Source organism: Salvelinus fontinalis, chromosome 14 (assembly GCF_029448725.1).
Source record: "Salvelinus fontinalis isolate EN_2023a chromosome 14, ASM2944872v1, whole genome shotgun sequence".
Lineage (NCBI taxonomy): Eukaryota > Metazoa > Chordata > Actinopteri > Salmoniformes > Salmonidae > Salvelinus > Salvelinus fontinalis.
The window spans coordinates 49886725-49905361 of NC_074678.1; the positions used below are offsets into that span (position 1 = coordinate 49886725).

The 18637-nt window shown below is 44.1% G+C and overlaps 1 protein-coding gene across 19 annotated transcripts in view; it reads left to right on the forward strand.

The window, feature by feature from the left end:
- Positions 1-18637, forward strand: part of LOC129811066 (receptor-type tyrosine-protein phosphatase S-like) — a 278327-nt gene that overhangs the window by 171161 nt on the left and 88529 nt on the right. For 12 of the 19 annotated variants that reach the window (XM_055862203.1, XM_055862204.1, XM_055862195.1 and 9 more), the window contains 2 exons: positions 13605-13715; positions 15965-15976. In XM_055862203.1, coding sequence (XP_055718178.1) covers positions 13605-13715; positions 15965-15976 — 123 coding nt within the window. The remainder of the gene's footprint in view (positions 1-13604; positions 13716-15964; positions 15977-18637) is intronic. The other 7 variants (XM_055862197.1, XM_055862199.1, XM_055862211.1 and 4 more) reach the window with 1 other exon arrangement.

The following is an 18637-nucleotide window of genomic DNA, read 5'->3' on the forward strand; positions in this document are numbered from 1 at the left end:
CCCATCTTCCCCTCTCTGTCCTTTTCCTACCCTCTCTTTTTGACTTTTTCTCTATTCCCTCCCACGAATGTGAACCGTCTTTGGCTCCCAGATTTGAGTAGAAAGGTGAAACAAGGACAGGAACCTGGGTGGGGTGTGTGTTTGTGTGTCCCACACACACTTCTCACCCTCTACTTAAAAACAGTACTATGTTGGCCAAGCTACTCTCACCACCTCTGTCATATGGTTCTATGTAGACAGTTCCAAATACTGTGGTGTAGAGGTTTGACTCTGTTACTGAGGTGTAGGACAATGAGATGAGTGTACTAGTATAAACATATTAAGATGACCTAAAAATCCAGTGTTTTAGGGATAGACAAATATTACATTTGTCCCACCAACACAAACACACACACACACACACATGAGAAAGCACACAGCCGAGGGCTTCAGTGACCCTGTCTAAAAAGGCTTGGAAAGTCTAGTGGTGACGGGGTGAATTGGAGTTTTTTCCAGGTTTTGGGGGCGTTGCAGGAGCGTTGTGTGGCTGAACCTTCCAGCCCCCGCGCTGTGGCCAGCTCGACCTTCCCTTCTGAGCCAAATATTTTCTCAAGAAATACTTTTACTGCTGCCCAGTACTCCCCCACTGTCTGTTTAAACTCAAACTAAAGCTTTGTAGCCCTTTTTTTTTGTGTTGATTTTTTACAACATTTCTACACTTCTGATTTTATCAGAGGCCTGCGTTTTATATAACTCTATTATACTTTGGGGCAAATTAAAGGGCGTTTCAAATTCATGCCCAGTTGTCTGGTATAAAGGCCTATTCTAGCGATGATAGCTTTGGGGCACGACTCTGTTGACGATGGCTTGCTGTTGTTACTGGAGACCCCAGTCCACCAGCAAGCTGAATTTATGCTGATGAGCAAAGGCCTGCGCACCCAAACCCCCTCAGCTGCGATCCTTTCCAGTCAAGCAGCTGAACTCTCATCTTTAATTCCCCTTTTCAAAAGGAACGGAGCAGACGCTTCAAACGCTCAAGGTAGAAGAAATACTTCAATATTGTTTCTCTCTTGAGGTGTGAGAGATGCGTTTCAGATTCCATCTTTGTTCAGTGAAGTTCGGAGGTTGGTGCTTTCTTCTCCGCCGAGTACGCCATGCCTCTCTCCATTTGTTTGAAGCCGAGGCATTCATTAACTTTTCGTTTCGGTGCCAGGCATCTCTTCGTCAGTGATATATGGGAACGTATCCAGGTGTGTGTACAGCACTCCTGACACTGTCGGCAGTGCCCTTGGAGACATGCATTTTTAAAAGCCGAGGACAAAAGTTGGAAAAGTTCCCATGGTGGTTAAACTTCCTGAATAAGGGCTGTCTTTTTTTTGCCTTTGCGTGACCTGGTTGCTGGTTGGCTGTTGCTGTAGTCACTTGAATTAGCTGCAGGCAGACTTGACCCAGGGGCGATTCTGGGATTGATGGGTCCCACAATGTGGATTGGGGGGTGGGGGTGGGGGGTACTGAGCGTTCAGCAGCTTACTCTAAAACCCCCGTCCCTCACAAACACACACTACCATCCCAGTATCACATGCCACTGTGTTTACCATGTGCACCCCATATCTTAAAAAGATGGCGTTATAGCCAGATAAAAAACACGAGCTGCATTTGGACGCAGCTCGTGTAGTGTTGAGCCTCTGGAGACAGTGCTGACTGCTGTGCTGGCAGAGCTGTGATATTTGCATGCGGAATCCCCGAGGTGAGTTCCTCCGGAGGTGTGAAGGAGGCCTGACATTTCTCTCCCGTCCCCATGGCTCCCGACCCCAGGCCCTCGCTGGCCTTGTCAGGCTGGGCAGATTAGCGAGAGAGAAGCGAGGGAGAGAAAGAGAGGGCGAGAGTAACGTGGGATGCGTACATATTCTTAAAGAATGAGGTCTCTATTCAGTCTCTTTGAAGCAATGGTTTTGACATGTGACAGGTTTGGCATATGACCTGAATCTCGCCCCAAGATACTGGACGGTTCGGCGCTACAAGCCTGCTGTGGACTTTTTTCTACACACACACGCACATACACATGCTGAAGAACTATTGTGCATACACACATCATTGATACAAATGGTGGGCAAGCACAGATGCACTAAACATCACAGAACATCATCCATGGGCAGGGATAGAACAGTAGGAGCTGGCATGATTCGGTCAGACAGATGTACAGATGTGGTGGCGACCAGGTGTTGTAACATCCAGGGTGCCAGGAGCCCAGAGGGGTCTCCATGGACACGAAAAGGTCATCCAGACATCCGGGGGGGTCAAACCCTGGCACTTGGCCCAACCAGCCCACCGCACCCCACACCTCTTTCCACTCCAACCAAGATGGGCTAGGTGTCCTGATTGGCATTGCCTCTGGACACCTAGCCACATCCACAACAATCCTTTTTTTCCTCCACATGTAGGATTTTACACACACGGTTTGAGGCATTATGCAGAGTCAATGATGCCACTGCTGGCTATTGCACAGAAGGTCATTGGCCGTTAAGGTACATTTAAGTCCCTCTCACCTTAAGCCGATCTAGTCACAGTTCACCGGAGCTTAAAAATCAGAGTTTATGACTTGAGTTTATATACTGTAATAGTACAGGTGGATCTGGATTGGTGCCACGCACACAGACTGATTTTCATCGTCCTTAGTGGTCGGGCTCAACCAGAGCCCTTCGGTGTTCAATTTACATATGCATTGGCATTGTAAATGCATAGTTAGTCTCTTGAGCACTGACATTTTCGATTTTTCCTAATTTTCAGTGATTAACAAGTCATTCCTTCACTTAGGCTCTGAAAGAAGGATAAACCTTATAGTTAGTCTTTTTATTTCCCTGTTTCCTTTCTGCTCCCTTTTCTTTACTTTCAGATATGTTCTGTGAAAATGATAATTACATTGTAGGTTTTGATGTTTCTTTCAGACCAAATCGCTTTGAACTTCACAACTAATTTTCTATGCACTCATTTGTTAAATCTTCCTATCCCCTCTTTTTTACTCAGGATCCACAGTTGACAATCCTTGCTTCACAAACATACTTTATTAACCTTAACCTTAACCTAACCTAACCAAACCTAACCTTAACCAAACCTAACCCTCACCTAACCAAACCTGAACTAGTAACTTCTTACTCCTAACTAAAGTTCTGACTTCACCGGAGAACAAATAAATCCACAAGCTTCCCGCTACCCTTAAACTCTAACTCTAACAACTTAACATACCCAAACCCTGTCCCCCTTTCTGTGTTGTTGGATATCTCTTATATGAGCATTTTAAAAGGATTAAATGTTTTGCCAGATTTTCGAGGAACCTGCAAGTGATATATTTCTGGGACTGTAACATCCATGGAGAATCGAAAACCATGCAAAACATCCAAGCTCAACACTCAAACCTCCCCACTGCTGGAAGAACAAAGGAGCACTCTGTACCCAGAGCAGGAACAGTAGCCCTAAAACAGAAGCCGTTATAAATCACGTCTGTGGTTCCAACATTGCGGTGGCTTCCTTACAGCATAGCATCGCCTCACACTTAGCTTCTCTGTAGTGACCAGCTATGAAAGACAGAGGGTTGCTTTTGTGTCTGTGATTCTAGCTCCCTGTAGTCACACTGGCACACAGGCCATGGCTGTGGTGTCAGCCACAACAGGCTGCATTAACCTTTGACCCCTGCGCTGTGTGCCGCAGGCCTGGTCGCTAAATAGGGCACCTCCACTGGGCTGGCGCCGCCCTGGTGGCACTCTCAGGGGGTAGCCCAGGGCAGAACACTGTCAGTCTGCTGTTCTGACTCATCCAGAGATTGAGGGAAATAGAGATACAGGAGAAAGAGGTAGCAAGAGTGGCACAAAAAAGAGGAAGAGCATTGAAGAGAGAAAGGGAAGGTGAAAGTGTGAGAGAGGAAAAGGAGCAAGAAAAAAAAGAGATTGTACGAGTAAAAAGAGACACAACGGCAGAGACTGAAAATAATAGTAAGAGAGTAAGAAAGAAAGACTGGAGTTAGGTTGGCTCTCTTTTCCCACTCACGTCTCTGTTCCAGGGGGACGTACTGTACGTTAGGTAGCAGCTCAGAACCCCAGGAGAGCCGCGCTACCCTCCCAATTAGGTGCCAAACCCAATGCTCATTACAGTTCCTATCCTCTGCCCAGCCTCTCTTCTACAGAGTGTGGGTAGTCTGGTAGGAGTAACAGAGCTGTCAACTGTTTGGCTTCCCACCCCAAGGTCACTTAGCTGGGAAAAGGCTTTACGTGATCTTAGCAGGCATGTCGACTTAAAGCCAATCCTATTTCGACTTGCCTTATCAGTGGGAATAGTGGCAATGATAAAACACACACGCCAAGACCCCAAGCTTCTCTCTGAACTCATTGTGTTCCCCCCTTAATATGGCTGAGGAGAAGAGAGGGAGAGGAGGAGATAAGGGACGAGAGTGTGCCCGCCATACTAACTCCCTGTTCCTTTGTGAGACCAGCAGTGGGAGGTCTTTCCAGTCCCAATGAATTTGAAAGTTCCCTTGACAAGAAACTCTTAAACACTTTGATAATTACGGCCAATTAGCAAGGAACTGGTCGATTCACCAAACAAATAACTCCTGGCTCCTACTAATGTTAATCTTGAACTAAACTGTTGTCTTCTTCGTTTTGTATCTCTTCTTCCAGAGGGTACCCCCATCCGAGGTAAGACTTTAACTAACAACAAAACTGAACCTTAACCTCTAATCTAACCAGACTTAACCACCCCTATTCAAATGAAGTGACTAAACTGAGTGAGCTCCTTCTCCAAAGAAATCAAGCCTTCTTATATGTCCAGCTAACATTCATATTTTGTCCTTTGTGTCTTTGTCTATGCGTGTACGTGTCTGTGTTTTTCCCTTTTTGTGTTTCATTCCATCCGTAGCGTATTTCATGTGTGTCTGTGTGTGTGTTCTGTGTTTGTTAACCCCTTCAATGTGAGAACTACCGATGCAATTTCAATCTGGCGTTGGAGTTGGGGGGTAATTAGGGGGTAGTTTGTTTGCTTTTGCCTCTGACATTTCAAGTGTTTGGAGATGGCGGGGTGGGTTTTGGGAAGTATTTGTTGATCTTACCAGGCTAATGAATGCTGGGTAAACTGTACCCCCTCCGTCAGCCCTGATATCCTCTCCCATTGCAGTGGCGGCCGGGGCGATGACCACATTACGTATGTTAATGTTCCGCCCCGCTGCCGCCTCCTTATGAGTCCTGGCAGGAGACGCTCCCGGAATGTCGGAGTAACTCGCATAAATTACGTTTGATTTCCATCCCCTGCTGCTGCAGTGTGGCGCGGCTTAGGAACATGAAGTGGAGTACGGGAATAGGCACTGGGCATTTCTAAAATGGCTGTGGCCACTGCATTAAACAGCATACGAGATATATTGTCCAAACCAAATGATAGGCTATAAGGGAGAGGATGTGACGGTTGAATGGAGCCCAGGAAATGGTGGGAAATGATTGCTACCTTGGCTGTGGTGACTGATATGGAAGGTCAAAGTCCACATTGGATTATTCCTATACCCTTGATCATCCAGCTGGGCCACACTATCTCCCAAAGGTTGATCTTTGTACTCTAATGTTTTAACGTGATCTTAACTGTGTTTGAAATAAAATGGCTTCCTTTACAGCGGTAAGCAGGTAGGTAAACGTCTAATTTCTCGGTCAGTATTTCACCTCATATTTCGGGGGATTGGGCCAATAGTGGCAGGCAGGGATGGGTGGTTAGGATGTTATTATGATCAACAAGTTCATCTTTTTGTTTGAGGAGTGATACTAGTATTCGTCAGTTAAAGCTCTTTACCTATCTTTTTATTACCATACATGAGCGAGCCCGTAGACGAATAAACAAACTCCAACTACACCACGATCCCCAGTACATGAAGGAGAAATCCTTGAACCAAGACAACCTTGTCCGTAAACCAGCGAACAACCGTATCCATAATGTCTGGCATGAAAAGGTCCCCTTAAAAAGCGTGCGTGGGGAACAAAAGCGAGCGTGACTTATGAACTTTGCATTTGCATAATGCGATTTAGCGATCCACAACGGACAGTTCCCTCACTGTCGGAACTCTGCTGCAACCAGTCCCAGAGACCTGAACTGGGTTGGGGGTGGGGGTCTGTCCCCCTCTCCCAGATGATTTACAGGGACACAGGTGGTTTGTGGATGCATAAAAGCACAAGGGATGGTGGGAACTAGGCAGAACCAAAGGGAGTGGCACGGGAAAGGAGGAGGATTGACTGTACCAACTGTTTTGAGGTGTATGAAGTTGGGATCTCTGGATGTTAGCTCTACAGACACTAGTGTCCCTGTAAGCCACAACAGATGCCGTGATACATAGCGGCCACTTGTTTCGTGTTATTTACCCCCGTGTGCGCCCCGAAACTGGCCTAACTACTGTCAGCACTATTGCCATGCAAGAGTGCCATAGCTGGCCTGAAGAAAAGCAGTGGACTCCCTACTTGCCGTTCATTACAGGTGTTATGAGAGCGTTACAAGCCGCCAGATGGATGGCGAAAACAATGGCATCACGTCTCGGGGTCCTCTGCTGGTGTGCTCACATCTAATGACCTTGGGGTGGCGATTGAGCGTGGTCCGAGTGACAGTGAGAGAGGGGACAACAGATTTGGACAGCGCTGTCACCTTTCCCTGCTTGCTCCTGTTTTCTCAAACAGACTGCTCTGTCTCTCTCTCTCTCTCTCCAGCACGCTTTGATTTGGGAAAGCACTGTTGTCACTGTTCTTAACACAGTTGGGAACCTGTTTTTCCCCTAATAGTGTGAATTGGTTGTTGTATTCAAATGTATTCAAAGGTGTGGCTTTAAACAAATGCAGAGAGGATTATGTGAGAAAAGCAGATGAGAGAGAAGGGAGTTGAAAAGAGAAAAAGGAAGAGGTGGAGAGTAACAGTGCAGAGTGAGAAAGGTTGTATTGTATTGTTTGTTTCACTTTTGTGTATTGCTACCTCACTTGCTTTGGCAATGTTAACACATGTTTCCCATGCCAATAAAGCCCCTTGAATTGAATTGAATTGAATTGAAAGGAGATGAGAAGAATTGGAGAAGAAAAAAAAGGAGAACACATGCAAGGAGAGATGAAAAATACAGATTCTCTCTCCTGCGCCACCCTCAGGCCTGGACGAGTTCTGCTGTGGGTGTTAAACCACAGCCAGCCATCTTGTTGATCTCCTAAACAAATCAATCAGGGCCTGCCAGCCCGCACTAATTGAATTACACAAATGGGACTGGGTGGGTACACATGGCCAAGCCTGCGCACGGAGGCAATGGGGTGGGCAGCCTGTGGCCGCGGGCACTTTCTGGAATTAATCATCTGCCTGTGCCAGACCCCTCCCCTCCCTTACCCTCCCTCTCTTTCTCTTCCCCCCATCTCTCTCCTTCGTCATCGCCACCCACTTCTAATAGCCTGGCGTGTATTTGTGTGGCGCACGCCTTGGCAGGCCTCTCATTATCACACCTGCCTTCCTCGACACTGCATCAGATCAGCCTACATCTGCTGTTAACCAGGGGAGCTAGAGCCATCATTGACGACATCTTCTTCTCTGGTGATGATGATATGGTGGGGGTGAGGTGGTTGTCTGAAGGGAGTTGAGAGAGGGGAGTTGAGATAGACCTGTCTTGAAAGGGACGTCCTTGTGGATGAGCCTGGCTATTCGGGGTTATTTGGGAATAGGAGCCTCCCTCTTTTCTCTCTACCCCCAAGGGCACTGCAGTAGTATCGATATCACATAGTTGTGGATATCTCATTGCCTCTAGTTTTGGCTAGTTGGCTCGTTGAGAACTAGCTAGCTCAATTATAACTAGTCCAGCTGTGATGGACTAGTCCACTATTCACGGACTAATCAGCCATAAACATGGCCCATTAGATGTGTGGTATGGCAAGCACGTCCTTTTCCCTAATGAGATGAAACAAAATAGACGTGCGCCCGGAAGACTTTATTATTGTCGTTATTGTTGTGCTTGTGATAAGACTTCACAGCTGGAGAGGGTTCGTGGCATGCAGCATGTCCTGCGGAGAGAGAACTTTATTGGCGTGTTTCGAGGGCCATTGTGCTAGTGTTGCTGTAAATTGCTGTTTATCTAAAAGACATTCGGCAGGTCTCCATCCATAAGCCCCCATTGTGTGGCCGTGTGGAGCTTTGTGCACATTGCCACTTGCTGGCGCAAGATAATTTTTCCGGTGTTATTATTTTCTTGCTGTTTTTTTTTTAAGACAAAAAAAATGGCAAGTAACGCCAATGGCCGTGCACGTTCTGGAAAGCTACAGGCTGTCAGGGTGCTGCCAGGGAACTAGGAGAGGAATTATGCAAAATACATGGAAAATAGTCATACAAAAATGAAAGAGAATGGGGGGGGGTGAGTTGGTGGAGAGGATTTCGAGAAGGCGGTGGGGTGGTTTCAAGAGAAGGAACATCAAAGACATTTTGTTTGGATTCCAGCATGTTAAAAGAGCTCTAGGGCCTGTTGTCTTTAAAGATGGTACCCTCAGTTGGCCAGGGACTGCTTGGTCAAAAAATACAGAATTAGCTATGTATTAGATGGAGAGAGAGAGAGAGAGAGAGAGAGAGAGAGACTTGAGCACAGTGAATTAATTAATGCAAATGAGTTTGAACAGAAATTATAGCCATTGTATACAAGAATTACGTTCTATGACACAGGCAGACACAATTCGAGCAGACATGCACAACAGAAAGGAATACTAAATAAAGGATATGAAATCTATAGCGCCAATGCAACGGGAAACGATTAATTACTTTGCCAGCTCTGTTCCAGGAAGCGATTTGACGATAAAGAGACTGACAGATCGAGGGAGAAAGCGACTTGAAATAGAATAAAATTGTGATTTTGCCTGCTCTTCCCAGCTTAAGAACTCTCTGTACTCCTGAGATGTACTTTGAAATAATGGCTGCAATTATGTAATGAAGTCAGTGGGTACCCTAGAACCAGCTGATGGCTCTTAGAAAGGAGTTACCTAAAATAGTGAAGCACAGATAAAACACAAACACTCACTCAAAGTCGCTCCTTGCTTGAAAAGCTCAATCCACAGGAGCCTCTCGTTGGTTTTAATTAGTGTATCATTAATTTGGCTCGGCTGTTTATGTAGTCATTTTGAGATTCTCTCACTTTGAATCAGTGAGGTTTCACGCAAACGGGCAATAATCCGGTTTCCATCCGACTTTTTGTGCAAGTGAACTACATGTTGGATAAACATCGCGACAGAATTGATGGAAAGTGCAAAATCTGTCGGTAAACTTTCCAAATGTCCTCAAAATAAAATACGCTACACAAGGTGGGATCTTTCTGTGTCTGTAAAGTTAATTACGGGAGAAATGGCATCGTAAATGCTTTTATGCGTAAATATGTATAGACATTTAGAGTTACGCGATGACATGTTTTGTAATCCTCCCACTATGACTCCCATAATAATCTCTTCATGTAGCCCGGGGATCATCAACTAGTTTCGTCCCACGGTCCGCCAGTTGGGGAACCCTCATGTAGGCTATACCTGCACTGTATATGCGTGCTGTTAGCTAGAGCGCACTTGGCAATACCAGAGTGGGCACATTCGCTATATAACGCCACAGTTTTGTGACAAAACCATCAGTAGAGTTGAAAATGCGATGGAAACCCATTAAACTTTTTTTGATTCGGTACATTGCACTTTAACTGCAAACGTTATTTGTATGTGCACTACGTCATCACGCACAAGTCAATTTGATGGAACGCATCTCTGGTGGGAAAATGTGCGTATTGTTTTTATGTGGATGTGAGAATATTTGCATGAAAATCTGTCGCCAATTGGACGGAAACCTAGGTGCCGACATCAGTGTTATTGATTGTTTGTGTCTGCTAGGAAAAGGTTAAGAATAAAAATGTTTCAGTTGGCGTCTGTAGGTATTGGTTAGAAACTGCTTTTAGTTCTATTCATTCTGGTTCAGGGAGTCAAATAAATATAGAAACAGATAAATAATAGCCAGTGTCAAGGTGTTAAAGCATTCCCATGGCAAGAGGGGCCAACCGAAGATCTATGGTCACAGGAAGGGAGAGAAGGGCTTGCTCTCTTCGTAAACACCCAGGCTTTTTTGTTTATTTATCCCCAGTACTTTATGGAGGCATTAAAAATTCTGTCGCCGGCCTTCAATCAGCTTAAAGATTTCAGAATTCAGCTCGGGCCAACAGAAATTTCTGGAACTGTCTCTGCCCAGAGTCAGACTTCACATGGTTCTTATTCACTGGCCTCCCTGCCGTCCAACTGAGGAGGCCTCTGAACACGCTCCAGCCCACCTGCCGTGACTCTGGCACTCGCTGCGCCAACCGCACATCAAACAGATCCAAATCAGGTCCCCCACACACAGCAAAAAAACACCACCTGCGTTCTTGCAGGTAGACGGTTTCAGTTTGCCGTATGTGTTCGCCATGCCAGATAGGACTCCCCATTGGGGACGGGATGATCTGAAAGAGAGAAAATAAGAAAAAAAGACAGAAAATAAGAGAATTCTAAATGGGTCGAGTTTCAGAGTCTATGTTTTCAGAGTCTATGTCTCTCTATTTTGCACAGACTCTTAGCTAGAGATCATACTGTACATGTAAATTGAGGCAGGCAGTCAGAGTAAAGGTAGTAACATAACACAGTGCATTCGGAAAGTATTCAGACCCCTTGACTTTTTCCACATTTGGTTACGTTAACCTTATTCTAAAATGGATTCAATCGTGTTTTCCCTCATCAATCTACACACAATACCTCATAATGACGAAGCAAAAAAACATTTTTAGAATTTTTTGCTCATTTATAAAAAAAAAAATTAATGGAGATATCACATTTACATAAATATTCAGACCCTTTACTCAGTACTTTGTTAAAGCACCTTTGGCAGCGATTACAGTCTCGAGTCTTCTTGGGTATGACGCTACAATCTTGGCACACCTGTATTTGGGGAGTTTCTCCCATTCTTTTCTGCAGATCCTCTTAAACTCTATCAGGTTGGATGGGGAGCGTCGCTGCACAGCTATTTTTCGGTCTCTCCAGAGATGATAGATCGGGTTCAAGTCTGGCTCTGGCTGGGCCACTCAAGGACATTCAGAGACTTGTCCCTAAGCCACTCCTGCGTTGTCTTGTTTGTGTGCTTAGGGTCGTTGTCCTGTTGGAAGGTGAACATTTGCCCCAGTCTGAGGTCTTGCGCGCTCTGGAGCAGGTTTTCATCAAGGATCTCTCTGTACTTTGCTCTTTTCATCTTTCCCTCGTTCCTGACTAGTCCCCCAGTCCCTGCCACTGAAAAAGATCCCCACAGCATGATGCTGCCACCACCATGCTTCACCATAGGGATGGTGCCAGATTTCCTCCAGACGTGATGCTTGGCATTCAGGCCAAAGAGTTTCATCAAATCAGATCTTGTTTCTCATGGTCTGAGAGTCCTTTAGGTGCCTTTTAGCAAACTCCAAGCGGGCTGTCGTGTGCCTTTTACTGAGGAGTTGCTTCCGTCTGGCCACTCTCCAATAAAGGCCTGATTGGTGGAGTGCTGCAGAGGTGGTTGTCCTTCTGGAAGGTGCTCTCATCTCCACAGAGGAACTCTGAAGCTCTGTCAGAGTGACCATCAGGTTTATGGTCACCTCCCTGACCAAGGCCCTTCTCCCTCGATTTCTCAATTTATCCAGTCAGCCAGCTCTAGTAAGATACTTGGTGGTTTCAAACTTCTTCCACGTTGTTCATGGGGACCTTCAATGCTGCAGACATTTTTTGGTACCCTTCCCCAGATCTGTGCCATCCTTAGACCTCATGGCTTATGTTTTGCTCTGATGTGCACTGTCAACTCTGGGACCTTATATAGACAGGCGTGTGCCTTTCGAAATCATGTCCAATCAATTGAATTTATCACAGGTGGTCTCTAATCAAGTTGTAGAAACATCTCAAGGATGATCAATGGAAACAGGATGCACCTGAGCTCAAATTTGAGTCTCATATCAAAGGGTCTGAATACTTATGTAAATAAGGTATTTCTGTTTTTTATAATATTATAAACCTGGTTTCGCTTTATCATTATGGGGTATTGTGTGTAAATTGATGAGGGGGAAAAAGTATTCAATCCATTTTAGAATAAGGCTGCAATGTAACAAAATGAAGAAAAGGTGAAGGGGTCTGAATACTTTCCGAATGCACTTTATATGGTTCGTTATGAACTGGGTGTTTCGAGCCCTGAATACTGATTGGCTGACATGGGTATGACAAAACATATACTTTTACTGCTCTAATTACTTTGGTAACTAGTATATAATAGCAATAAGGCACCTCGGGGGTTTGTGGTATATGGTCAATATACCACGGCTAAGGGCTGTATACAGGCACTCTGCATTGCGTCGTGCTTAAGAACAGCCCTTGGCCGTGGTATATTGGCCATGTACCACACGTCCTCGGGCGTTATTGCTTAATTATAGGGACCTATTTAGACCAGAGTGTTAGGGGGACCTTAACATGTTAGCTTTCTGCAGTGGTATATCTGAATTACTTATTTTTTGAAGTGGTGGTGTATCTGACAAAGGAGCACAGGCACAGTGGCATATTGATGTGCCTTAGCTAAACGCTAACGAGCGCCGGTGCTGTTTGTCAGGGAGGCAGGGACGGCAATCTGTCAGCAGGCCGAGCCAGACCGAAGTCCTAATGATATCATCAGGAGCAGCCGTCGTCGAGCGTTAACGAGGAATGATCTGACACCCATTGTTTCACCTCCTGTCTTCGATCTACTTCATTCTCCACACTGTTTACTTTGTTAGCTAGCGTTGGTCTTACTCGTCTGTAACCCATATTGAGACTTGTACATGGGGACTTGAACATGAAACTGGGGTTTGTTGGTCATCTCTATCTGGCATGTTCTAAGGTTGAAGAAGGTGTCCCTGTAGCCACGGATACGGACATACACAATGAATTATCTCACTTTTAGCAATTATTCACTCTGTGGTGCAGCAGTGGGGATGGATATGCTGCACTAATTAGAGTGCTTCAGAGTTGCTCATTTTGGACATGAACTGATGAATCATATGTCTGGAGATCTTCCCATGACCCCCCCCCCCCCCCACACACACACACACACACACGCACACACACACACACACACACACACACACACACACACACACACACACACACACACACACACACACACACACACACACTCCCTCAGTGAGTGCTATGTGAAGGGGGATCTGTCCATCCCCATTCAATCGTAACCTCTCAGCGTCTTGTCTATCATGCCACTGGCACCACTGGCACTCATGGATGTTTGAGGAGAAAAACATGTACAGGGATCTTTTCCATACACATTTAACAGCAAATTTAGTTTGACTTATTTAGTTCACCAATTTAATTATTTCATTTTTCGTGGGTTAGCGAGGCTAGTGGAAGGCAGTATGCATTAGTGTTAAGGAGAGAACCATTTTCAACGAAACGGGCTTGAGAAATTTATGAGGGATACTTTCCATTAAGAAGGATTTTTGACTCTCCTGCCATTATAGATTTACTAATAATTCTCTCCTCCTTCCTCTTCTTCTCTCTCTCTCTGTCTCTCTCTTTGTCTTTGTCGGGTGTTGTCTTTCCCAGGTGCCCTGCAGATTGAGAACAGCGAGGAGACGGACCAGGGGAAGTACGAGTGCGTGGCGTCTAACGTGGAAGGCGTGCGCTACTCATCCCCTGCTAACCTATATGTGCGAGGTAGGGTGCAACAAGGCGCCGGAGGCCAGAACACCTTCTACTACTTTGACGGAAATGGCTGCCAGAGGGCAGCTCAGTCTAAGTGCACTAGGAAGTCAAATTTTAAGAAATCGTGACCAAGGGGGACAATACAATTTCTTACAACTTCGAATGGGGCACTATTGTGTATCATATAGTATTTGCAAGACAAATCTGATTTATTTACATAATCCTTGTGACATTGATACAAGTATTGTTCCTCATTAATGCTAATTTAACTTGCAGTGAAGAGTGTTGAACTGTATCCCACCAACTAACCCTCCTCCCTGTTATAATGCTCAATTCAAATTGGTGTCTTTTAATCTTGATATGCTCCCTTTCTGAAAGCCCCAAATACCCTGACGAAGCAGATATACAAAATGTAGGCTTTTATGGTGACAAAGTATGTGGTCAGTAATTATTCAAGTAAGTGGGCAATAGTTGTAGTAGACTTTTAAATCTGTTTACTGTCAAACGCCCATGTCATTCTCTAAGTTAATGGTCTTAAAGTGAGTGTCAAAGAAATGTTTCTGAATCGATTTTAACTCACAGGAATATGACGGTAAGTCTGATTTTGATTGGGTGGCAAAGCCTACTGCAAACCAATCAGCATGTTTAACCCCATTCTTCCTTTCAGATTGGGAAAAAAGGTTTGAGCTGCTGTACAATAAACTAAGGCAATGCCCACAGCACCACTAAAGTAGAAACATCCATTGCCAGTATTACGGCATTACTATTTTGGCGTTTTGTCTTAAAATATGTAATTTAGGTGCTATATTCTGAAATTGTGGAAATATGAAGAACAATCAATCTGAGTAAACATGTCATTTTCTTACAAAACAGGCGAGGAAGACAAAAGTTACTCCCTACCACTAATGCTAAACGATAACGAATCCCTTGTGAGGCAGCTTTAATAAATTGAGGCAGATGCATTTTTAGGCGTGTATTATTTAGTTTGTGCATATTTAAAAAAGATGCCTCACATATCTGCTCAGTTTGTACCCGCTGTGTACCAAATAACTTTGTTCCCACTAAATAATTCACTGCTGTTACATTATGAAATGGGTCAGGGAGCTGCCTTTTCATTATCATTGTTATTATCATGCCCTCGGAAGGAGCGACTTACCAGGGAGTTAAAAATCCTAAAGCAATAATACCGTTCCTCTAGTAGAGGTCCATCTCCAGTTGCCGTACAGTCTAGATGTGATGCTGTGGCAATCTGAGTCAAGCAGTTAACCTCCACACGCTTATGTCCTGTGTGGCAGAATAGAAGACCCACGGTAATCTAAGTGAAGAGCTCCATCGACGTAATAAACAGAAAACAATTGGCAACATTTTGTAATCTTAGAATCTGAATGCAAAGAGTTCTATAGTCAAAATATATATAATGTCCTCAGACCAAGTTTAGTTCCAGTAACTGGTGCAGTCCCCAGAAGCAACAGCACCTGTTTTAGGATGGTCTTTACATATGATCTGTATCCAGTGGCACAAGTTGTGCCTAGATTGTGTCGATTGTCTCTTTTTGGTTTTAATTTGTCATTCAATTCTGAAATTTGATGTTGACTAGTATGTTTTGTTCACAAATCAAATTGCACTTAAAATTAGCAGCTCCAGTAGGGATCATACCTCAAATGAACATTACCCTACAGTTGTATACAGTACTTGATTATAAGACTGTAGCCACAGACCATCCAAAAATCAAGCCATTGTCATAATGTCACTTTTTGGCTTGCTCATAACCACCTGGTTGAAGTAAATATCTTAATACTGTAGCTGCTAATTTGAGCACAAACTGTGTCCTTCTATTGGTTATTTTCTTTTTTACTTTTTTAACTTTTTTTTTCTCTTTATTTTGTTTCGTTCTCTAATGAAAGCAAATTCGGCCACCATGGGAACTCTCTAGGTGGCTAAGGAGCTTGTGTGAATTTTGATAATGATGATACGCTTGATTTTACTCCAGTGGCGGCCCATTTTTCCTAACAGACGACAGCGCGGCCACTGGGGTGAATCTGATTGTTTTGGGTTAAAGCTTATTTTAAGGGGCCAGGCAAGTTTCTTAAAGACGGATGTCACTGATAGCAGAGACAGAGAGCCGAGGGAAAACCTAAAACTAGAAATGTAGCTGCAGCTAAACGCCTTGAGGTGGCTTTTTTTACTCTCTCTGTGTTTCCCCTATTTTTCTCTTCTCCTCATGTCATTGTGTTCTGCATCAACCCCTTTACATCCCTCAGAGCTTCGAGAAGGTTGGTGTGTTTTTTTCTTTTTCACTTTTTTTACCCACATAAAAAAACATGTTGATCGCTATATTTATCTATTACAAAGCTCGATTCATTACTAATTTGATGAAATCCTAAATTTGTATCAAAAATGCTAAATACTTATGAAGGACAATTTTCTTTATTCTTTATTCAAAAGAAGAAATGATTCAAAGAAACCCGCTTAGTTCGGGTTTTGTTTCCTTACTTTTAAGTTTGCATTGTGGGGCCTTTTCTCGTTTGCATCCTTTGGTATTGCTTCTGCTCTGAAAGCTTTCTTGCACTTGTTTCTCATGGAAACCCAGCACTTGGAAATAACAGGGCCTGATGCATGATGGGAGAATGTAACTACGCTTGCATGCCTAAACAGAATTCCTTTGGGCGTTTTCTTTTCTTTCTGCATTCTTTCCTGTGTTTTTTTGTCAATTTGTTTCTCTCTACTTCTTCTGTTACCCACCCACTGTTTACCTAATTGAGACCTCAGTTGGCTTCTTCTTTTAGTTAGTCCTTTTGTGTAGTGGCGTTAGTGTCGTGTTTGTTCCTTAGTTTTGTTCTGTTTTTGAACTTTCCTTTCCTTAAAATGTATGTGTTATTCGTGGTTCTTTTGTTTGCGGTTGTTCGTTTTTTTCCTCAGTAAAGCTGCTGCTTCTTGAGTCCCTACGTGAATTTTAATGCTAGATAAAATAATATGTGTGTATACAGCCAGTGTTCCTGTCATCATGTTTAAAGTAATCCATTATGAATACATCAAACCTGATTGGTCTAGATTGGGTTCAGTGGAGATTTTGCATTTTACAGTATCAAGAAGATCAATATCAATATAATGAGTCCTGCACGGGCGCAGAAGTGTTTTTTATTTTCCAATGACGACAATCAGACACGATTGGTTCGTTGGCTGACTGTCGTTGTCCTTCAGCAGTCGGCAGACTCAATCAAACTCCGCTTTACTATTAATTCAGTCGCCTTTTCGACATCGCATGTCTGAATTGATTTTCAGATTGATGCAAGGCGGGTAATGAAGGTTCTCAAATTGGACAAAAACAAATACGGCGCGGTTTGGTTTTTGATGCGTTTGCTTTATAATCCCGGTCTAATGGTGAGGAGAAGGCGCCAAATTAATTGCAGACCAATGCGAGCACCATTCGTTCACTGCTTCCAAATTGAGTGTCTTGAATCTAGCTTCCCATCAGTTTTCAAAGGAGTTTTCAGTATAATGTGTTGCTGTTGGTGTATGCTAGTTTTGAAGCAGCAGATATTAAGCTGAATCAGAGCCAGATCTGTATTAAATCTCATGTCACCCACTGCAGTAAACTTGCACGGCTCCAGAGCGCTTACATAGATTTTGGGCAAAAGCCGGGTTGTTGGGCGACGGAATTACATGAGGTTCAACAAGTTTGTTCTATCAGGCATATCATTCATTCAGGCAGAAAAGATCGCAGACTTGCTCACGACTTCCCGTATCTAACTCCTCTGAGAGCTATGATCATTTCTCTCTCTTTATGGATCTCCGGAGGATTAGGTCCAAGAATATGAGCTCTGTATATTGGTAAAAGTGGCCCTGCTCTGGGTCTGCGAAAGCATGTCCAGAGCCGTGTTGCGTTCCAAGTGCGACAAAATAGTCCCTTTAAAATTGACGCAGAGTGGAGAGCTGCACTCTCCCCTGGGCATGAGTGCCCATGTGGGCCGAGCATGTAGGCTGCCTAAGAGAGACACAGGTTCACCCCTTTGCCTGTACCCTCGCCAACGCAAAAGCGGAAGAATAAATAATGAAACACATCGCCCCTGCCATGTCTCCATGGACTTGGTTATTGGCTTTAGTTCTTAGTTTTGTAGTTGTATTCGCCCATGTATTCACCCATGGACATGGTCCTGTACCGCATTAATGACACACTGTAACACATCCTAACACCAATATGGGCAGTGGATCCACCAAGTTGCAGTTGAGGGTTAATGACATCTCACAATAGTCGACCCACACACTGCTCTGCTGCTGCTCTCAACACGTCTGTTCTCTTTTGTGTCTCCTCTCTCCTCGCCCGCCTCTCTTTAGACTCGACTAAGCCAATACTCCCTTTTGAAATCCTCCGTCTCAACGCCGTTCAGCGAGACAGTTCATTAGGCAAATGTACATAATCATCTCTTTTGAGCCCTCACTCGTCGCCGACACAAATGAGGGGTTTGTCGGCTCCCACTGTACCTGGCACCAATGAATGATAAAAAGACACTCTATTAGCAATTGTACCAATTGAAGCCTTGCATACCGCAGGCTTGATATCCTCCCAATATTGTCCTCCCACAATTGAGTCCTTAAAACATGATCCTAACGAAGGAAACTTAACAAGTGAGCCCAGAAGACTTGGGCAACGATTACATTTCGGTCGATTTATTTGCAGACCTATATTGATATATATATATATATATATATATATATATATATATATATATATATATATATATATTATTGTAGTAGTTCTGTAATTAGTGTCTGGAGAAATATAATAAAAACATTGTCAGTGATGCAGGAAGACTGTGCTGTGATGACTGCATGTGAATGTTTGCACCCCTACTATGATGCCTGCCTTGTTTTGAATGTGCTTGCATGGCCTGCTGTGCATTTGTGTGTAACTGTTGGGAAAGAAAGCTAGATTA